Below are 23,084 nucleotides of genomic sequence, written 5' to 3' on the forward strand. Positions count from 1 at the left end.
CTTTTATAAATTATAAAGAAGAGTGAACAATATATGTGTTGATATATCACTTTTAATTATCCTTGTTTTTATTATTTAGTGAAGTTAATTTCTAGCTACATGGTGTCTTCTACTTTGTATTTTTAGCAAGTGACAGAAAATAATTAAGAGTCCAAATGCACACCCAGCATTTCTTCATGTCCTCAGTCTGTGCAGATAGTTAAGTGATCGTCTCCCATCAGTGGTTCTCAAAGCCACTTTCTTTTCTTTTTCTTTAAAACTTCATTTTTTTAAAAGATTTTATTTTTATTTAATTTAAGAGGGAAGAGAAGGGAGGGAGCAAGAGAGGGAGAGAAACATCAATGTATGAGAGATACATCAATCGGTTGGCCTGTCACACGCCCCCACCTGGGGACCTGGGGACCTGGCCTGCAACCCAGGCATGTGCCCTGATCGGGAATTGAACCAGCGACCTTTCCATTCGCAGGCCAGTGCTCAGTCCACTGAGCCACACCAGCCAGGGCTCAAAGCCACTTTCTTAATCTGTCTGAAGATTTTTGAAAAACATGTGAATTACAAAGTATAACATAAATATAAACCGGAATTTTTATCTTCCTAAATTTCTCTGCTGTGGGGTCTTCTACAACAACATATATGGTGCTCTAAGTACAGATATAACAGGGACTTAAAAGTTTTCCCACTGCTTAAAAACACAAAGTTCAAATTCAAAACCCAAACTTACCCTTTTAGATTTATTTTCCACTGGACAATATTCTCAATTCGGATATAAAAGGAGTTCATATTTTAAAATCAAAAACAATGTGAAATTGGAGAATATATTTCTAACTGCTAAAAGTTAATAGTGAGTTTCACTGATTGATAAATCATATAAAATTGTATGTGCTTTTAAAATTTCACTTGCTTTTTCTTATTGCCATAACTGATTTAGTGCCTATAACTTTCTTTTTTTAGGACTGGATTTATAGACAACTATGTGAAACCTCCACTCCACTCCATCCTCAGTTACTTCCTCTGATTGATGTGTACATAAATTCTGTACTTACTCCTGCATCTAAGTCTAATCCAGAAGCCACAAATCAGCCAGTCACGGAACAGGAGATACTCAATATTTTCCAAGGAGTCATTGGGGTGAAATAGTGATTTATTTTTAACATTATTTAGCTTATTTTTCTTTTAGTTTATTCTTTTGACTTATTATATATTTTTTCACTGATTATTAGAGGACTTATAGATGATTCTGAATTTAAAATGGGATTTCTTTAGATTGTTTATAAAAATTCAAAGAATGATATTAGTTCCAAGTAACTTGTTGAAGAGGCAGTTTTTGAGGAATTCTTTTAAAAGCGTCACTTTCAAGTCTAGAGAGTACCCTGTAGATTGTGTTTATCAAAGGACTGTGTGACATTTAAACATTGAAAACAGGTTTGTTTAGCTTCCTGTGAGTCTAAGATATACCTAGATTCATCTATGGAGGATTTGAAGGAAATATTTTTTCTCCATTTTTTTCAGAAGGAAAAATAGTCACATGTTTTACAAATATACTTTAATGTGTAATTTCAAATAATACTTGAGACTCCTCTGTAAGCCTTTTTCCAAGGCAGCCTGATGGGATTCCTGTTCAGTAACAGATGAAGCCTTTTTTTTTTTCTTTTCTGTTTTAAAGACTGTTAAAGCACGCTGACTTTCATCTCCCATGCCATCTGAAATCTAAATTTCAAGTTGTCTTTTTGAGTAATGCAAACAGCAATGTTTCTCCCGTTTTACCTGAGCTTGGGAGCAGCAGAACTGAATAGTCTATTTTGAATATTTTGCTATCAAAAAAGCACCCATGGAATGTAACACTATTTTAAATCACTCCCGTTACTTCCAGAGTGACAACGCCCGCCTCAGTCAGCGCTTCAGCATCACAGCACAGCTTCTGGTGCTTTACTACGTGCTGTCCTATGAGGAGGCTCTGCTGGCCAACACGAAGACTTTAGGTAAGCTGTGCTCGCAGGGGTGTTCCTAGGGATCGTTCATGTGAGCTGCTTATAGTTTGTTACCTTCCAGGCTGTTACAGGAAAAGGTTCAAATATTCTAACAGCCTTCAGCATTAGTCTGTATCGTTTTTGCAGCGTAGGCATTGTACACTTTGATGCATGAACACATGTATGTGTGAGCACATAACCAGTCCATAAGACTCAGTCCTCCTTATGGCAGGCTAATTTAATAGATGACCAAATTACTTGTATTTTAACAATTTTAGTGACCCTATTAACTAAATAAAAATTAGGAGATTTCTTGATTTCAATTTTTGCCCTGTGTGTCTAATCAAAGGCATTAGAAAAAACAAAAGACTTTCCTTTTGCCATTAAAATGATCACTGAACAGGGCTTTCAGACTTAGCTACTTCATACAATACCAGAAAGTCAGATTTAGCGTGGAAGATATCAGTATAAGTAGTGTATTTTCCTGTATTTGAAAAGGAAAATTCACCTGTATTTTAGGCTTGCTAAATATATGTAGTCCCATACCTGAAACAAAAAGAGTCATTAAAAAACCATAAGTGTTGTATTATGCAGGGAAAATTCTTTGTACAGGTGGTGGTTTTGGCACAGCTGAGTGATTTACTTTATGCATGCTATAAATGAAGGTTACTTTTCAGTGTTTGGCAGATCAGTTTCATTTATTTACCTGAAGTATTGTGTTTTAAATATATGTGAATTTCTCAGTTGCTTTCTTTCCTAACTATAATTGTTAGGGTTATATAGTGATATCCCATAACTGTATCCCATAACTGTAATTATAGTCTTTGTGATATTAGGGACAAGATGGGCTAATAATAAGTGTTAGGTAATAGTCTCTCACTTTTATCCATGTATAACAAAATCTGTAAGGACACTTGTGATTTAATAGATAGTAGAGGAATGAGTTACAAGGTGATGTTCTAGGGGAGACCTCAGACCATTAATAGTGTAGCAGGGGACCAAGATACTCCCTTAGTTTTTATTTAACCTAATCTCTAGCAAAAAACTTTTAACACAGAAAAATACAGAGAAGCCCTGTTGGTGGGAGCGTTGTGCCGATGTGCCAAGGTTGTGGATTTGATCCCTGGTCAGAGCACACATGGGAAGCAACCAATCATTGCACAAATAAGTAGAACAACAAATTGATGTTTCTTTCTCTCTTTCTCTCTCTAAAACAAAGAATAATGTATTTTTACAGAGATATTAAAGAGAAATAATTGCTTTAGGCAGGGCTTCATGGACTGCTAGTTCTTTGATGGGATTATTAAAATATGATCTGGATTTTGTCTTCAATTTCATAGGGCTAGAAACTTAAATATGTTTTTTAAAATTTCATTCATTTGAGAGAGAGAGAGAGAAATGTTGATTTGTTGTTCTACTTATTTATGCATTCACTGGTTGATTCTTATATGTGCCCTGAGTGGGGATTGAATCTACAACCTTGGCGTATCGGGACAACGCTCTAACTGAATTACCTTGTGAGGGCTTAGAAACCTAAACATTGATACTTTACCCTAAGCTGATCTTGGGGACTCTAGATCTTAATAACATTAGTTGAAATTTGAATGCTTGCTATGTGTCAGGCACTACTTCACACTTTACACTTATTGAGTCATGCAAACTGTTACAGTTTTGAGATAGGTACTGTTGGTTACTTAATAGGTGAGACCACTGAGACACAGGGAAGTTAAGTAACTTCTCTAAGTAGTAAGTGTTGGAACCAGGATTTCACTGTCCCTGGAACCTCTATTGTTTTAATAGGCTTCTGAAACACATTCTTACCCAATTCATAAAAGGTTGGTGTGGAAAACTAGAATGTTAATTTATTAATTTACAAGTGAGGTTATATCTAATTAAGAGGTATATGGTCTGTATAGGCAATGATTCTCAACCTTTATTCTTCCACTTCCACTACTATACTTACTGTCTTCAACCAAAAAAAAAAATTGTTGAGCTTTCCATGTTGTGATTTATACTTGAAAAATAATACGTATATTGGATATGCTTTTTCAAACTATGACCATCCTTGTTGAGTTGCTCATGTAATCCTGTGGTGAGTAAGCAAAGTACCTTGAAAGGACATGAGTGTGCCAGGCATAGAGAATATGGTGATGAGCAGAGAAAGGTAGCGTTGAATGAGACCTTTACTCTGTGGGATCTGGGAATCCACTGAGGGCCTTTGAGGATACAACCAGAGACACATGACATGGCCAAATCTATGTGTGAAGGATGAATTAAAGAGCAGGGAAATTGGACCATAATAGATACTTAAACAAATGGTGTGTAGGCACTGAATTAGTCCAACAGAAAAGGAACAGAAATTAAGATGGATTTCTTTTTTTAAAAAAATGGATGGAATTGAAGGTAGACGTTGTGAGAAAAGGAAATCGAATTTATTTGCCCAACTTCCATTAAAAAGTGGGGGGAGGTGAGAGGGTGGAGGGATTAAGCAAAAAGGAAAAAGGACTCATGGGCATGGACAGCGGTGTAGTGATGGCTGAGGGGAGGGGAGTCTAAGGGGACTAATGGTAATGGAAAAAAACAATAAGGATTTACTCATTTATTTTTAAATACTTTATTTATTTGTTTTTAGAGAGAGGGGAAGGGAGGGAGAAAGAGAGAAACATTAATGTTGGTTGCCTCTCGCATGCCCCCGACTGGGGACCTGGCCTGCAACCCAGGCACGTGGCCTGACTGGGAATCGAACTGGCGACCTTTTGGTTTACAGGCCGACACTCAATCCACTGAGCCACACCAACCAGGGCAAAACAATAACGATTTTTAACAAAAGCATCAGTCACTATGATGATATAGGATTAAATTAAGTCTACTGGATCATGAAACTTTACGCCATGTGGTCATGACTGTATTTGGTTTTCCTCATTAGATTTCGGAGTCTTACCAGGTTTTCTTTTTTTTAGTGTAGGGCATTTCTGCAGATGATTTCTCTTACCCAGTATGATTTTCCTTCCACTAGTTTCCAATCTGGGGCATTTTCCAGATGTTGCCCTTAGGTATGTCCTTGTCCTCCTGTGTATCTACTACTTTGGTAGTGATTCTTCATCTTTTATGAGCTATATTCTCAGATTAAGTGAGTTAAAAGTAATTTGACATTATATTTCCATTTGGGTTGAAGGTTAAGATTTCTCTTGTTTCTGACACTTTATTTTTCTTTTGCTCTTTGTCTTTGACAGCTGCCATGCAAAGAAAGCCAAAATCATATTCGTCTTCTTTAATGGACCAGATTCCTATCAAATTTCTTATTCGACAAGCTCAAGGGCTCCAGCAGGAGTTGGGAGGTATTTGCTTTTTACTGCTAACATTCATTGTTGAAAAATTTCATCTGTTATGATGTTAAAAATTTAATAGGTTGCTCAGTGTTAAAAATTCAAAACATCCCAGAGTGAATTTCCTGTTTACATCCCTTCCTGAGCATCCCCTTCCCCCATCCCAAATCCTAGCTGTTTTACTTTGGTGTCTAATTTCAGACCTTCTTTCTTCCAAGTTGATCCATATGCAATTGCAGGTATTCAACTATTCAAAAATGCATTTTCATATGGTTGAAGCCCATAGATACATACATCAGTAAAAAATATTTTTTTAAACTATAAATGGTACTAAACCCCAACTCTTCCAAGATTTGCTGTTTCCTTTTGAAGTCTTGGAAATCTTTTCATGTCAGCACATGTTGATCTCCCTTATTGCTTTTACCTGCTTCATAATATTCCAAAGCATGGAGTTACTATAATATTTTTACTGTAGAACTGTCAAATGAAAGTATGGTAATTTTTTTTTCATTTGTTATTTTTCTTATTTCTGTTTGTAATGTTTGAGTTTGAGGTTTTTGTTTCTTTTAAGCTGGAATTTCCTCTTTTTTTTCTTTGTAATTGTTGGCTTCAAGGCAGAACACGAACCTTCTTTGGTCACCTTTAGTCAGATGTCTGCATTTATATCTTTGCTTATTTTATTTTCAAAGAAACAGTGTTATATTTGGCAGCATTTGGCAACTAACATGTTTTATGGAAGAAATAAGGAAATGTAGATTAATTTGCGCTCTTGAAAGCAGTCATTTCTGTGACCACTTTGGGATAGTCTTAACTTTACATACACTTGTGCATTTAGACATTTAAATTTTAAAATAATACCACTTTTACAGTGCCTTTTCGAAAGGAAACATTAATTTTAAGCAGTTTTTGTGGGAAAGGAAGATGTTATCCCTATTGGGACTAAGCAGTGGTATTAGGAGTTAATTTAAGTCGCATAATAAGGGGATGATTGGATCTAAAGTATTTTTATTACTACTAATACTATTATTGCTACTCTTACAAACAAGTCTGATGATGATAATAATAATAGTATAGTAACAACAATATTTATTAGGTATTTGTGTGCCAAGCATAGTGGTACTTCCTCTATATAAATATGAATTTCTACAGTATCATTTATTTTCTCATTATTGATATTACTCAATACTAGTCCTAAATAGTCATACTATGCTATAAGCAAAAGATTAGAAACACAACCTTGATTTAATAAAAGGAAGTTTTCCCATTTCTTTTAAGCTTTCTTAACCCTTTTTAAAAACAACAGACTTAATTTTAGTTTTTCCTTTTTTTAAATTTTATTTTTAAATTATTAGTTTAGGTGTACAACATAGTGATTCAACATTTATATACCTTAGAAGGTGATCACCTCAATAATTCTAGTAACCATCTATCAGTACATAGTTATTATATAATTATAGTATTGATTCTATTCCCTGTGCTGTACATTACCTCTTTGTGAATTATAACTGGAAGTCTGTACTTCTTGATCCCCTTCCCCTTTTCCATCCAGTCCCCTACTTGCTTCCCCCCTGCAAACCTTCACTTTGTCTTCAACACTTCTTGAAGGAAGGCAAATGCACCCTCTTGTGGTTATCATCAGTACTGCTTCAGTTGGCCAACATGCGAGGTCTGTCCAGAAAGTGTCCAGCCAGGAATGACTGGTGCTGTGAAAAAGAGACATTTACCGAAGAAGATACAAGATATAACAAGCAGTGTACATAGGACAGTGAAGGCAGTCCCCTTCCAAGTAGGCAAGTTGGGACCTCACACAGCTCGCCCAGCATCTCTTCCTAGCGTCTTCAAAATCCTTTGTTGGAATCGTCACCAGCTATCCTGTCGTATTTTCCTGAATCTCATTGATCTGAAATCTTTTCCCTTTCAAAGGTGATTTTAGTTCTGGGGAAAGCCAGAAGTTGCAGGGCACCAAATCTGGGCTGTAGCGGGGGGCTGAGTCACCTGGGTTTTTTGACGTTCCGCAAAAACTCTGCACGAGAGGTGATGCGTGAGCGGGCACATTGCTGTGAGGAAGCCGCCAGTCACCAGGTGCCCGTTGCTGTGCCTGTTTTCATCGTATTGCATCTCTCAGCTGACGGAGAACATTGAGGTGGTGCTCCTTACTCATTGTTTGGCCTGGAGGGGTGTACCCGTGATGGACAACACCTTCTCAATCAAAAAGCACAGTTAACATGCTCTTGGTTTTGCTGCAACTTTGCTGCACATTCTTGGGCATGGAGAACCAGGCGACTTCCATTCATCTTTGCTTATGACCTTCTTGAGGAAATCTGGTTCATTGGTAGCGATTTGAATCAAGTCATTAGCAACTACAGCACAATGTTCCTTCTGCTCTGGTAGCAGAAGCTGCAGAACAAATTTTGCCACATGTCTCAGGCCAAGATCCTGCGTCAAAATCTCAGACACAGTAGATTTTGGAATCCCCAGATCAGCACGATCAGTCACTGATCTTTGTTGATTGCAGCCCATACACTTTCAACATTCTTGGGTGTTCTGCTTGTTGCAGGCCTTCCAGAATGTGGACCACATTCAACATCTTTGAAGTGTTTGTCCCACACTTTTATTTGTGCTGCACTCATTGCATCATCCCTGAAAGCCTTCTGAATCATCAGAATAGTTTCCGCAGAAGAATGTTTAAGCTTAACCTAAAATTTGATGCAGGTGTGTTGCTCTGCTCCCTCAGTCATTTTGAATGCGACAGCCACACAGTACACACGCTCACTCAAGAGCATCTACCACCCCCACTGACTGTACAGTGAAGTCGTCATTGTTCACACATGCGCATTCCAGTCCACTCTCCTTGTCTGCCAGGTTACGTGATTTGGTGCAAACCGTTCTCATATTAATAATGGCTGGACTTTTTTCAGACAGACTTCGTACTTACCTGTATTACTTTGGGAACCTTAATAAATGTTTACAGCCTGTTTTCTTACAGTAGAATGGAGAATATATTGCTTACCTTGGAGGCATACTAGGGTGAAATGAGAAAATGTACATAAAGTGCCTGAGACCTTTTAGGTATTCAAAAGCAGGCAGCTTTAATTTTACCCGTTTATAGCAATGATTCTAACTGGGTTAGAGGAAAAGATGTGTTCTCCAACAGAAGCCTATCAGAATTTCTGAGCTAGGCCTTTTTCAAACCTATGCAGTCTCCCCCAAATGGATATTCTTTTCTTTTTCTTTCGTCCTCTGTCAACTCTTGAACTACTGCTTTGCCAAACAACTTTTCCTGGTGGGAGACTTTATGTTGGGGTAGGGTGGAAGAAAGCTTGAGAACTTTTGATAAAAGAAGTACTTTCCAGTGTCCCGTGTGTCTGATCACCTGGTTGTCTTTCCTTAAGCAGATTCCCTAGCCGAACTTCTGAACAGGAGTCTCAGACTGTAGCATGCATGCACGAGAAGTGCACCTTCCTGTGGCTTGCTGAAAATGAAAGGGCAGAGGGGGAGAGGAGAGAGGAGATTCTGGTGTTTAAGAATGGAGAATCCAATTGGCTTTTTCTAAATTCTCAAGGGTTGCATTCGGCTTTACTTCGTCTCCTTGCCACTAATTACCCACATCTGTGCATTGTGGACGACTGGATCTGCGAAGAAGAAATCACGGGGACCGACGCTCTGTTGAGGCGAATGCTCCTGACTAGCAATGCCAAAAGCCACTCTCCTGAACAGCTGCAAGAAGGTATAGTAAATTGATAATCCTTTTACCCCTTTAGTGGTACAAAGAAATGCTAGGCTCATTAAAATCTGAAAATGATGCAGAATTTTCCTGGGGATATAGCAATGTTTTGGTGAATATATTTTAAGTAATTCTCTTTGCATTTGAGTTTTAAACATTTTGGACTATTTCCCTGTAGGTCCTAAGTTATATCACTAAACAGGGCATGTGGTTTTAGGAAGGTCCTAAACTGGTCAGAAATAAGTGCCATGGAATAGAGCAATTGTACTTGCTTTGAATGTATGGTGTACTAGCTTAGTGCTATCAAATAGATACTTATAACTTTATAAGTAATACTTATAATTTTAAACTTTCTATACCACATTAGAAAAGTTAAAAACAGGCAGAATTAATTTTAGTCATTATTTTATTTAATGCAATATATCTATTACCATTTCATCATGTAATTAATGTGAAAAACGGTTAATGAGATCGTTTACTACTTTTTCCATACTAAGTCTTTGCAGTCTGGTATGTATTTTATAGTTAGTGCACATCATATTTTGGACCAGCTACATTTCAAATGCTCAGGAGCCAGTTGTGGTCAGTGACTGTTCTATTGAAGAACATAGTTCTAGGTATTATTTACTAATAGCAATCTGCTGGGTGCTTACAGCTTATAAAGGGGACCACCCAGAAGAAGGTATCAAGAAGTTTGAATCCTTCAAATGAATGCTTTACCAAAAATAATACTAACATATATTTTCATGGTTTCAGTCAATTTTTAAAATCAGTCTGAATTACCAAGGAAATGACATTTATCTCTGAGTCACTAACATGAATATAAACATGAGATTATTTTTTTGTTCTTTATGAAATAACTACACTTAACATGAATTTTTCTTGAGGCCTTTATTTTAAGTATAGACACAACTATGGCTAGGTTTGAAAGTTTTACTTTTTTTAAACAATATTGTTTTCTTGATTTGCTTGGCCTACAGTCTGATAGAGTGGCAATTTTCAACCAGTGTGCCGCAAGAATTTTTAAAACATGCAATACCTGACTATTTAGTCAGGGGCACTACAAATTTAAAAAATGACAGTAGCCGACACAATAACTGTCTAGTGTGAGTGAATCAAAATTACACCTTTGTTTTGTCAAATCAGCAAAAAACATTTTTTGGTGTGCTGCAGAATTTTAGTAGTTAGCGTCTGTGTGCCATAAGATGAACGAGGTTAAAAATCGCTGTGATAGATCACTATTACTTCTTATTTGGTAAGCTGTATAGAATTTAGATTATGACTGCTAAGTTTTCTTTTTAGCATTTTCAGCTGTCCCAGTAAGTCACACACAAGTGATGCAGATTCTAGAACACTTGACTCTACTTTCTGCCAGTGAACTTATACCATATGCAGAAGTATTAACATCCAATATGAACCAGCTGTTGAAGTCAGGGGTTCCACGGCGAATTCTTCAAACAGTTAATAAACTATGGATGGTTCTTAATACGGTGATGCCTAGAAGGTAATTTTAGTGTATTGTTATGTGTAAATAGGTATGTATATAGCAGTGATTATATACAGTAGTGTAAACTTAAATATTAGAAAATTGTTGACTATTTGACATTATAAATCCTTTCTGTAGACCATTAAAGAGTTATAACTTTAATGAAAAGGATAAACTTTATCTTAAGAAACAGAGAGAAACCTTGAAGTATTTCCAACTTGAGAAAGTTCTTTAAAAGGGAGCCCTCATATATAGTCACTTGTGGCTAACTGTGACTTAGATCAGCATTGTGATCATCCTTGCAGCAGCTCCAAATTTAGCTGAATATTAAAATTACTGAGAGAGCTTTTACAACTCCTGATCCCCAAGTTGTAACTCATGCCAATGAAATCAGAATGTATGTGGGTGGAGACAAGCATTAGTATTTTTTTAATGATTCCCTAGGTGATATCAGTGTGCAATGAAGTTTGGAGAACATGGGATTAATTATGTCGTCTTTAGTCAAGTGGTTTTCTACTGGCCCACAGATAGTATCAGAGACAGTTGATTAGCTCTAAAAACAATACGGGGCTGACTTAATCTGAGATTTTCATTCAGGAGGTCTGGGAATATTTATACTTTTTAAATTTAAAAAATTGGAAAATTATAAGTCAATTTAATGCTTATAAAAAGATTAACATATAAAATTAATAAATGCACAAAGCTTGAGAAGTTAAATAGTATATAAGGTCTGCCCACACCTTCCCATTTTAGAATATTATTCTCTTGAAACAACTATTTTCAGCTTTTACCTTTTTATTCTGGCATTTATATTTCCCCATATATCACAATAATATGTTTATAATTACTATGATTTCCTAACTTTTCAATTTAGAAATTATCTTTTCACTTCCTACTATACAAGTTGAACATTTAACATTATTACCTGCTTCCTCCCCTGTTGAGTCCCTCTTCTACCAATACACACTTTCCTTGTCTCCGTTTCTCTCAATACAGTTATCTCAGAGTTTTTGGTTAAAGCAGTATTCAATGTGCATGTTATTATGACTGTTATATTCCTGTTTCATAAATGACACAGTTCAGAGAGGCTCAGTGAGCTACTAGAGTCATAACAAGTATGGTATTACTGAGAATTTAATTTAAATTTTTATTTTACATGCCATGATTATTGCATTACAGTGGTGAAGATTTTTGAAATTACTTTGTGTTTAATGTTTTATCTTCCTTTGTTTTAAAGATATAACAATAGGTTAAATTTCTATAGTTTTAAATTTTTTGAAGTTCATTTATACCAGTTTTCTACCTTTTCTTTCTGAATGTATCTTCTTAAGATAGAAAGGATTGGGTGGCTACAGGTTTCAATTATAATTAGCTGTTTTTGAACATGTGATTATTTTCTCCTTAGGCTGTGGGTAATGACAGTTAATGCACTTCAACCTTCAATAAAGTTTGTTCGACAACAAAAGTATACTCAGAATGACCTGATGATAGATCCTCTCATTGTCCTAAGATGTGATCAGAGGGTACACAGGTATGTATCATTTGAATTTCATTTTTATTATAGAGTTATACTTTGGAGAGTCAAAGAAATTGAAGAAATTCAGTTTAAACTTTTATCTAATGTTCTTGTAGATTCCTGGCAGTATAACCTGTGAGGTTTTCTTTTTTTAAGTTGTCTATGTTCATGGACTACATATTCAGTTTAAAATAAAACCTAGCCTTAAAGAAATGTCATTCTTGGTGTTGATAACACTCAATAATGTCTGTTCTTTCTCTCAGAGCAAGACCAGTACAGAATAATACCATGTCTGCTAACCTTGTTGAAAAGGCTTAAAAATTTGTTTATTGTGAACCGTTACATGCATTACAACTGTGACCTCTTTGGCATCCTCAGCTGTGATGTTAGCTTCATTGATTCCACATTTGTCTCAAATTTCTTGCCAATTGCTGAACTTAATTGCTTTGAAGTGACTTCACTTCAAAGGGCAGAATTAATTAATTCATATTATTAATTTTGAATTTCTAATTGCTATACTAAATAATTTCAAATATATATAAGTCGAGGGGCCTGCCTCTAAAGTGATTTTCGCCTACATATGGGGAAGTAAGACAAATAAATGTAAAGTAAAATAATATGGTCATAGGTAGAGGAATGGTATAGTAAATTAATGCTTAAAAGTTCGGGGAAGATGTGGAGGAAGTGGAACCTGAGTAGTAATTTAAAGGATAAAAATAGGATTTAGATGACCAGATAATATAATGATGGTAGTTAGAGGGTCAAGGAAGGAATTGTGGGCAAAAGAATCATATAAGCAAAAGTGTAGATGTAAGAATGAAAAAGACTTTTGTGGAGGGGTGAGTTTTTGAGAACAGACTTTGGAAGTGGATTGTTGGATTGCGGTTATACGGTGGCGAGCCTTGACTAATAGGCTAAAGAGGTCATTTAGGTGGTACCTAGAGAAGGGAAGCTTTGCACTATATGGTTTGGCGGGGAAGGAAACTGGAGTAAAGAAGACTAACTAGATGTACTCTATGAATAGGCTCATCTGCCCTCAAACCTTGGGATGATAATCTTGAAGTGACAAAATATGCAGAATCAGCCAAATATGATTTGACGAGATCAAGGTCTCATAGAAAATAGGAATCAGAAGAATAAATAGTAAAAGTGACATTAAGTATCTAATCGTCGTCGGCAGCCGTCCGTCTCGAGAGACGATGGTGTAGCTTCTTAAGAGTCTATCTGCACCGCCGAGAATGGTTGTGCAGTCCGACTCGGGAGTGACACGGTATCTGTCTCCTCCCGTGTTGAATCGACATCTTGCGATGACGCTGAAGCTACAGAGCCTGGGCAGGGTAATATGGAGGGTCTGCTGTTGCCCATGCAGTAGACCCCCCCTCTCTTCGCAGCTGAAGGGTCCAAGGGAAAGACGGAGTCAATACAGCTTGGCTTCAGGTGCGCCGCAGGAGTTGCCGGTGTTGACTACAACGTCAAACCGCCTTAGGGACTCCGGCTCCGGATTTTCTGTCGGGGTTTACTCCCTTAGCCTTTCCCCTGAAGAGGTATGCCTCAAGGCAGCGGAGGTTTTTTGGAGTCAGAGTTTTCCTTCTCTGATGTGCCCTGACTGGAAGATCGAACCAGCGACACTTAGCTCGCAGGCCGACGCTCAATCCACTGAGCCAAACCAGCCAGGGCTTAAGTATCTAATAAAAGGAAAATAATAGTAAATAACACTTAAAAAATTTTTAGCAGTATTATAAATCCACATAAGTAGGTAATCTTTCACCTGAATTGCCTCCAGTTGTTGAGAAGTTGTTAAATTATGCTGTCATATGTATGTAATGTTTTTGTAGCCTGGATTTTTAAGTTAACAACTTGTGAATCTTTTCTCATGTTAATAGATACTGTTATGTTACTTATTAGCCCAGTCTTCTGTTTTATTTCTATATTTTGTTATCAGTAATGATGTGCTGACTGTTCTACATACTATTTCCTTAGAATGGATTCTTAAAAATGGAGTTATTGTTTCCTATTTTATCTGTCATCCAGAAATGCTGAGTCAGTTTGTATTCCCATAGCTGTGTTTGATATTGTACACTTTCCCACACTATTTTATATATTTCCCAATTTGATAGGTGAAAAATGGATTCCCATTTCAATTTATATATATATATATATATATATTTTTCTTTTTTTTAAGATTTTACTTATTTTACTTTTTAGAGAGAGGGAAAGGGAGGGAGAAAGAGGGAGAGAAATAGCAATGTGCACATCAGTCCACTGCCTCTCACACGCCGCCAACTGGGGACCTGGCCCACAACCCAGGCCTGTGCCCTGACCGGGAATCGAACCGGCGACCCTGTGTTTTGCAAGCCCGAGTTCAATTCATGGAGCCACACCAGCCAGGACTCAATTTATATTTTAGATTAAACATTTTAATATACTTACTGACTATTGGTATTTCTTTTATTTTAGCTTACCTTTCTATTGGCTTGCTTATCTTTTTTTTTTAATTTTTTTATTTAAAGAGCTCCTTGTAAAGGATATTAGCTCTTTGTGTATATATATATTGCTGTTTTTTTCTTTATAATTCTATTGTTTTGCCTTTTAATTGTTTTGTAAAATTTAATTTTTTACAAAGTGATCATTCACACGTGTTTTAAAAAATCAAACAATATGAAAACATGTACACATATAAAAAATATGTGATGTTTAGAGTTTGCTTTGTACTAACCCAGTGGTAATGGTGGGAAAGTGAGTGGGGGTATAGACGAAATCAGACTGGCTGTGTGTAGGTAATTGTCGCAGCTGGGTGATGAGTTCTTGGAGGTTCATTATAGTATTCCCTTTTTTATGTGTATATGAAACTTTTCATAATACACATTAATAAGCGAATAAACAAGAAGTTTAACAACAAGGAAAAGATCTACAGTGAACAGTCTTGTTCTTACTCGTATCTACCATGCTGCCATTGCTAAAGCAAAATTTCTCTCTGTCCTCTTTTGACCAATCCTAGTTTCATCTCCAGAGGAAACTTTATTGTCGTAATGGTGTGTACGTAGCTTTATTTTCTATGTATTTACAAGTTTATGAATAGAAATTTTTACTTTTTGTTTTGGGTGGTTTAAAAAATAGTAGTTAAATATTTTGGGAATTATTATTATTATTGTTTTTTAAAAACTTACTGTTTCGCCCTGACTGGTGTGGCTCAGTTGGCAGAACATCATCCTGCAAAGCGAAAGGTCGCTTGTTCAATTCCAAAAGTTTACTGGTTCAATTCCCAGTCAGGGCATGTTTTGGGGTACGTGTGAGAGGCAACCAGTTGATGTTTCTCTCCCTCCCTAAAAATTAAATAAATTAATTAATTTAAAAAGATTTAAAAATATTAAAAAAACGTAATGTTCTCAACATGGTTTCCACAATAGTGTGCATAGTTCTGCTTCATTTGTTTTAAGAGCTGCATAGTATCCTATATACTGTAGATTACTAGTCCTGTCTTCCAAAAACTCGTAGAGAATGTCTGCAGTGGAGCTTGGAATTTTTTTTTTTAAATAAGTATTCCAGGTTATTCTTGTAGGGAAACGCTCCTCGTGGTTTAGGGAATTGTAGCCCCCGCCTGAGCATGACTGCTGCCGACACTCCGACTGTGCTTGTCTTTAAGTCTCAACATAAGGCTGCGGGTGGAACATAACCGAAGACCACTCAGAGCGTTTCCATGGGAATTGGATTTAAAGAATGCTTATTATGCTTTAGAACTTGCGCTGCTTTCTTTATCATTAATGTAACATAAACAATCTCTAGCAAGGAATGTATGAAACCTTGCACCTAATGCCAGTGTGGTGTCAAGATGTTTGATAGACCCTGACACAGACTGGTCACTGTGCCCTCTGTACTGGTACTTGTAATCTGTTACTGTCAGCTGTAATCCTAACGCCTCCAAGCTATTGATGATTCATGAATCTTGACCTTGTATCTCTTGTAGTCCTGGCTGGTTTGGCTCAGTGGATTGAGCGTCGGCCTGCGAGCTAAGTGTCGCTGGTTCGATCTTCCAGTCAGGGCACATCAGAGAAGGAAAACTCTGACTCCAAAAAACCTCCGCTGCCTTGCGGCATACCTCTTCAGGGGAAAGGCTAAGGGAGTAAACCCCGACAGAAAATCCGGAGCCGGAGTCCCTAAGGCGGTTTGACGTTGTAGTCAACATCGGCAACTCCTGCGGTGCACCTGAAACCAAGCTGTATTGACTCTGTCTTTCCCTTGGACCCTTCAGCTGCGAAGAGAGGGGGGGTCTGCTGCATGGGCAACAGCAGACCCTCCATATCACCCTGCCCAGGCTCTGTAGCTTCAGCTTCACTGGAGAGGACACTCCAGCGTCATCGCAAGATGTCGATTCAACACGGGAGGAGACAGATACCGTGTCACTCCTGAGTCGGACTGCACAGCCATTCTCGGCGGTGCAGATAGACTCTTAAGAAGCTACACCATCGTCTCTCGAGACGAACGGCTGCCGACGATCTCTTGTATGTATCCTCCTCAATAAAAGGCATGAGGGACGAAGGTCTAACTGCTGTTCTCCACTAGAGAGGCAGTCACCTTCCTTCCCCCAGACATAATGAAAAGTCCTGGGTAAAAGTTTGTTCTGCCGTGGTCATGAAGCCTCTGCTGGACAGAGCAGCTTCCAAACAAGCCCAGGGTGTGTGAGGCACCTCCAGCACAGATTCTTATCTTCAATTTTGGGAAACATTGCCATAATTTAGTTAACCATTGACATTTTTTCCACTATAAACACATACATGTTTATTATAGAAAATCTGGACATTTCATAAAAACCATTGACATATTGATGGACACTGAAGTTTTTACAGCGTTTCACAGTTACAAACAAATCTCTAATGCCTGTTTATGTGCCCATGCTAGTTCTGTCTGTGATAGACTGAAAAGTGGCATTTCAGGTTTTTTTTATTTTGAGAATGAGTATTTCAGTGGGAAAAATGTTACTTTATGGGGAAAGAGTTACTTTACTACTCTTCTCAGGTTTTTCAGGGCCTGTTCAAGTTGAACTGACTGATCGTGTCCTGGCTAATTTATAAATTTATATTCTTTCTCATGTATTTCTTCTTCTTTCTGTATTAGATGTCCCCCACTGATGGATATTACTCTGCACATGTTGAATGGATATCTTCTTGCATCCAAAGCCTACCTTAGTGCTCATCTGAAGGAAACAGCAGAGCAGGATAGACCTTCCCAGAATAATACATTAGGTTTAGTTGGACAAACTGATGGCCCAGAAGTTACTAGAGAAGAATTGAAAAACGCATTATTGGCTGCTCAGGTAATAAATTAAAATTCAGTCAAAAAGGGCAAGGGCTTCACTGCTAATATGATCAGTTAAGTAGAAAGCATATTATGTACTAAATGCAACATATTGTGCATTCCTTTTATTATAGAACATGCTATAATGGTGTTACCTTTACTTCTAAATATCAGATGGACTGTATTACTAAAATCAGGAATAATCTTCATGATACTAGTTTAATAGTCATTTAAATAAGATTTACATGTTAACAAATATAAGACTTTTGCTCCTTAAAATCAAATGGTGGAAAAGAATTAAATGGTGGATACAAGCAGCAAGAATTATATATACATGGATAGGCAAAAGTAGGTTTATAGTCGTGAATACAAGAAACAGTTTATTCTTGTATTATTATTTATTATTATATTATTTTCCATATGAACAACTGTAAACTTGCTTTGGCCCATCCCTGTATACAATAAAATGTCAAGCAGTATTAAATACTATGACAACATAAGCAATTCAGTTTTATACTTAGAAAAGTTTTACAACAATGTAGAATTTTACTGAAGCCTTAAGTAGCCATTTTGAATAATATAGGAGATGTGAAATGATTAAATGTTGAGAAATTTGACGTCTGCAAAGTAGAAATATTTTCTTAGTTTAAAATATATTTTCTGAAATCTTTTCATTGGCAATGAAGGGAATTAGAGTAATAATATAGGTCCATACTCCCTTATCTGTAATAGGGATATCCAAAAGGCTATGAAATCTGAAGCATTTTTGGGGGGGGCGGGAGGCCTTGATCAGAATGACTTGGGCCCCCTGAAGCATTTTTTGATAATTCAGTTGGCAGAAAAACCTGACCTGATGTGACTTCATTTGTGACAAAACTTGACCTGAATTGATGCGAACCTATTTATGGCCTTTATCTCACTTAATGTGAGTAATGGTATATTTTGCTGCAGAAATATTAACATGTTTGATTATAATGTGCTACCCTAGTCTCTGCTGGAGGTATTATATATTTCAGTAAAAATAATTCTGAGTTTTAAAATAAATCTGGCCCTCAGACTTTCAAATAAGACATTGAGAATCATAATAGCTACCATTTATATAATGCTTACTACATGCTGGGTGCTATTCTAAGTTCTTTATTTATATTAGCTCAGTCTTTACAACCAACCTACAAAGTATGGAGTATTATGATCTCCATTTTTAAAGGAGGATGAGACCCAGAGAGGTTAAGTGACCTGCTCAAGGTTACACATCTAGTAGGTGGCAGAGCTAGGATTCAAGCCTGGGCAGTCTGGCTCCAAAGTCTACAAACATAAACAAAACAAAACAAAACAGTAATAACCCAAAACCAAACGCCCCTGAATCCAAAATGACGATTAAAAAGTAAAGCCAGCCTTACTTTATATTATAATGTAAGCGTAACCTTACTTTATAATGAAGTTCTTAATCAGATGAAGGAATTGTTTTCTTCAGGCAATGCCTGTCTTTTAGAGATGCATGTCATATATTCATTCTTTTTTTACTCCTTCCTGCTAAATGAGAGTGGTTTTAGCTCTTCTTTACGTGTAGGGGTGTCAAGTAGATCACCCCTTAAGAAACTACTGTTCTGTGAAATGACACTCCAGCTTGTAGACTGAGCAACATTGAGTTATACAGGTGGAATGGATGGTCAAGTAGAGTCTTTCCTTGCAAAGCCAAGGCCTTGAAGAGTCCATCTTCAAATTAAAAGGAAAAAGAGCTTTGGAAAGTGACTTTTAGGCATTAATTACTAATCACCATCTTTAGAGGAATTACTTAGTTGGTAGTTGTGAAAAAGAGGGCATTACAGGATAGGGTCCTGGGAGAGATAGGAATTTACGAGGAGGGAAAGGTGATTTAGGTAGAGGTCATTCTTGTCTAGGGCTTGTTTTGGATGTCACTGAATCAGAAAATTCTTCTAGTAGATGTTCTTAAACTGAAGTGCATGGATCTGCCTTAGGGATGTGTGACCTGCCTGAAATTATGCAATATGTTTTTTTATATATGTTAATTTTTATAGGGAGAGGGTTTATAGTTTTCTTCAGATTCTTAAAAGGATATATAATGCTAAAAAAGGCGAGGCCTACTGCCCTCTAGATTGCTCACTTTTCCCCCCAGAAGTAACTCTGTTATTTATCACCTCTGTTTATGTGAAAACAAAATTAGATTTATTTTCAAACAAACATCTCAGAAACATTTTTTAAATTTATTGATTTCAGAGAGAGAGAAAGAGAGAGAGAGAAACATCGATTTTTTTCCACCAACTTATTTTTGCACTCATTGGTTGATTTTCATATGTGTTCTGACCAGGGATTGAACCCGCAACTTTAGCGCATTGGGACAACTCTCTAACCAACTGAACTACCAGCCAAGGCCTCTCAGAAACTTCTTAAAATTAACTTTTATTTGCTTGTAGGATAGTGCAGCTGTCCAGATTCTCCTGGAGATCTGTTTACCTACTGAAGAAGAGAAAGCAAAGGGTGCCAATCCAGACAGCTTGCTAAGGAATGTTCATAGTGTTATTACTACCAGCACTCCAAATAAGGGAATGGAGGAAGGAGAAGATAATTTGCTTTGTAACCTTCGAGAAGTTCAGTGCCTTATCTGTTGTCTGTTGCATCAAATGTACATTGCGGATCCCAACATTGCTAAGCTTGTTCACTTTCAGGTCTGTTTTCAAAGAATGATGCTTCATGGTTGAAATTTGGGGTGGGGGAGGGTTGGGAGTTGAATACTAAATTATGATTGTTTAGAAACTGGAGATGATGCAAATAGTCATGCTCCTTTGCAATATGGAGAAAAATGAAATTTTTTAGATTTTATTTTAGCCTGTTAAAAGTGTTTAGATAATTTATCTCTGTTCCAGTGCATCAGAAAGGTGAAATGCCAGGATAGATGTAGGGTATTATAGCCTTCTGAGCAACTTTTATGTAAAGGAAGTGAAACCCTCTTTTTATTTTTATCTGTATCTTATTTTATTTATACCTTTTCCCTTCTTTCTTGTTGAGATAGGGTTATCCGTGTGAACTGCTGCCTCTGACAGTCGCAGGTATTCCGTCTATGCACATCTGTCTGGATTTCATACCTGAGCTTATAGCACAGCCAGAGCTTGAAAAACAGGTAATGAGCACTTAGAGCTTTTGGGAAATTTTGATCTCTCTCCAGTCTTTCTAGTTATGTAAAACCTTTTCTAATTTTTAATACTTAAAGATATTTTTCAGCAACATGTAATATTTGGATTTTGTATTGCAGATATTTGCTATCCAGTTGCTTTCTCATTTGTGTATCCAGTATGCATTACCAAAGTCGCTCAGTGTGGCTCGCTTAGCTGTCAATGTCATGGGAACTTTGCTGACAGGTGTGTAGCCAACCAGCATCAGTGACAAAATTTCTAACATAAAGAAGTACATATTTTTTCTGAATTTAGTGACACTTTTCTGTGTTACTAATAGTTTAATTAATGCCATTTTTGAAAAATTTTCTATTACAGGTGTGATTTATAATATAGAGATGAATAGGTAGGCAAATTGTATCTTTCATTTTGTGAATGTATAGATTTATAGTAAGTAATAAGCGTCACATATTTTATAAGTGGAAGTTAAATCTACTTTCTGAATGTAATTATGTCAATAGAAAACAACTGCAATCATTACAAATGCTTTGAATTTTAGGAAAATATAATCATATGCATAAATAAGGTAAATATATTAGTTGTTTCCTGAAATTCTAAAACATACCCTAACATTTTAACCACCTTCTGGTTTATAAGAGTAAAATCATATAAAAATAAACTACTTTAGAAGGTATGAACTATAATTTAATTTTAAAAGTAATGGCTTAGTTAATTTCACATTTGTTCAGGGCTCCCATAATACCTGCTAATTTGTCTTCCCATTGCATTCATCCCCTGTTACAACTATTCGTAGTGGTTAAGCACTTAAACGACCCAAGTTCAATCCCAACCCCACCACTAACTGGCTGTGTGGCCTTGAACTAGTTTATTAAACTCTCTGTATTTTAAAAAGTTTCCTCATGAAAATAGGTATCGTTATAGCACTTTCCTCATTCATAAGATTGTGAGAATTAAATGAACTACTACATGGGGTGCACTTATTGCAGTGCTTGGGCGTAAGAATGTATATGTTGGATGATGGTTGACTATTGGATTGTGAGCTCCCTAAAGGCAAGGTCTGGCTGTGCCTTAGAAAACTGAGTATCCTCAGCACAGAGCCTGGTGCTTCGTGTATTGTATAGGCCATGTGTGTTGAATATATACCTATAAAGACAAAAATTCTGTCATTCTTTCCAACAGTTTTAACACAGGCTAAGCGATATGCTTTTTTCATGCCAACTCTGCCAAGTTTGGTCTCTTTTTGTCGAGCATTTCCTCCACTGTATGAAGATATTATGTCTTTGCTGATCCAAATAGGGCAAGTCTGTGCCTCTGATGTTGCCACGCAGACAAGAGACATTGACCCAATTATTACACGTAAGTAATAACTTATTTTCAGACTTGTTTTAGTATAACAAACAAACAAAAAAACCCAAAATGGTTTTTAGATTTCTTGCTTTGATGAATTTTTTCTTTGTTTTTAGGTCTTCAGCAAATAAAGGAGAAACCAAGTAGATGGTCTGGAATCTGCAAAGATCCATCTTATAAAAATGGATCCAGGGACATTGGAAGCATGGATCCTGATGTACAGCTCTGTCATTGTATTGAAAGCACAATAATTGAAATAATAAACATGAGTGTTAGTGGAATTTAAAAGAAAAAACTTAAAAAAAAAAAAAAAGGAAGCTGTTTGCTGCATATACCCAGTATGAACCTATATCTTATAACAACTCTAAACTCAATGGGAACAATAATGTCTGGGAATCACTAAAATGATTCAATTTATGAATACAGTTTAGAACTCTCTTGAGAATTATGCTTGCTTGTATTTGATTGGCAGTTCTTTGGATCTAGTTGACTGGTATGTTTATATTATACCAGCTGAGCTTTTTTCTTTTTTTTTTTTTTTCCTATTGGGCACACATTTAAGAAACTCATTACTAGAAAGTGAATTTGTCCTTATATTTAGCTTTTGAAGTGAAGAAAAACTGCCATGCCTTTAATTTAATTTCTTAAAAAATGAGTTTGTGGGTAGCCCTAGTGTATTTTAACTGTGTGAACTAGTAACAGAGTGTGACAATGATGCGACGATGAGAGGGAGAAAAAGGGAGAATTCAGGAAAAATTAGGAATTTAAATAATCAAATAGAAATCTCAAGCTTGCAATGCAATTATAGTAATGCAAGATAGAATTCTAGTTCTCAAGAAACAGTATTGAGAAGGCTTTATAAAAGGCAAATAGCTTTTTTTGTAAATTATTTCCATGGAATTACAGATAAGGATTTTAAGATTTTTACATATTTGCTTCAATTTTTACTAATATGTAAAGCCATATGTTTAAAGAGATACTTGAATAATTTGGGATTTTAAGATACTGGCTTAAAACTGTACAGAAACATCTTTGTGCAGAGAAGAACCTGAAAAGAGGGTCTCATTTACTTTTTTAAAAATTTATTTTTATAATGCTTTACTAATTTATCTGATGGTCAGAAATACATTGGTACCTATTTAAATTTTAGAATAATAAAACCCACTGGATTAAAGAGCTCTTGGCTTGTCATCAGGATTATAATTCACATAGTTTTAAAAGATCTTTGAATAAGAAAATATATATAGTGGTCCTCAGGAAAAAAAACAAACAGG

General features: G+C 36.4%; 1 protein-coding gene across 3 annotated transcripts in view; it reads left to right on the forward strand.

Annotated features, from left to right (window-relative positions):
* The window catches only part of INTS2 (integrator complex subunit 2), a 44,126-nt gene extending 21,788 nt beyond the window's left edge, over nucleotides 1-22,338 (forward strand). For 2 of the 3 annotated variants that reach the window (XM_090291704.1, XM_090291703.1), the window contains exons 14-25: nucleotides 952-1,128; nucleotides 1,871-1,979; nucleotides 5,201-5,305; nucleotides 8,856-9,020; nucleotides 10,320-10,521; nucleotides 11,909-12,034; nucleotides 17,132-17,330; nucleotides 19,747-19,998; nucleotides 20,343-20,450; nucleotides 20,583-20,688; nucleotides 21,643-21,819; nucleotides 21,927-22,338. In XM_090291704.1, coding sequence (XP_090147830.1) covers nucleotides 952-1,128; nucleotides 1,871-1,979; nucleotides 5,201-5,305; nucleotides 8,856-9,020; nucleotides 10,320-10,521; nucleotides 11,909-12,034; nucleotides 17,132-17,330; nucleotides 19,747-19,998; nucleotides 20,343-20,450; nucleotides 20,583-20,688; nucleotides 21,643-21,819; nucleotides 21,927-22,096 — 1,896 coding nt within the window. In that variant the 3' untranslated portion in view covers nucleotides 22,097-22,338. The remainder of the gene's footprint in view (nucleotides 1-951; nucleotides 1,129-1,870; nucleotides 1,980-5,200; nucleotides 5,306-8,855; nucleotides 9,021-10,319; nucleotides 10,522-11,908; nucleotides 12,035-17,131; nucleotides 17,331-19,746; nucleotides 19,999-20,342; nucleotides 20,451-20,582; nucleotides 20,689-21,642; nucleotides 21,820-21,926) is intronic. The other variant, XM_090291705.1, reaches the window with a different exon arrangement.
* The last annotated feature ends 746 nt before the right edge of the window (nucleotides 22,339-23,084 follow it).

The sequence above is a fragment of the Furipterus horrens genome, unplaced genomic scaffold (genome assembly GCF_987537825.1).
Source record: "Furipterus horrens unplaced genomic scaffold, mFurHor1.1.pri manual_scaffold_11, whole genome shotgun sequence".
In the NCBI taxonomy this organism is placed as follows: domain Eukaryota; kingdom Metazoa; phylum Chordata; class Mammalia; order Chiroptera; family Furipteridae; genus Furipterus; species Furipterus horrens.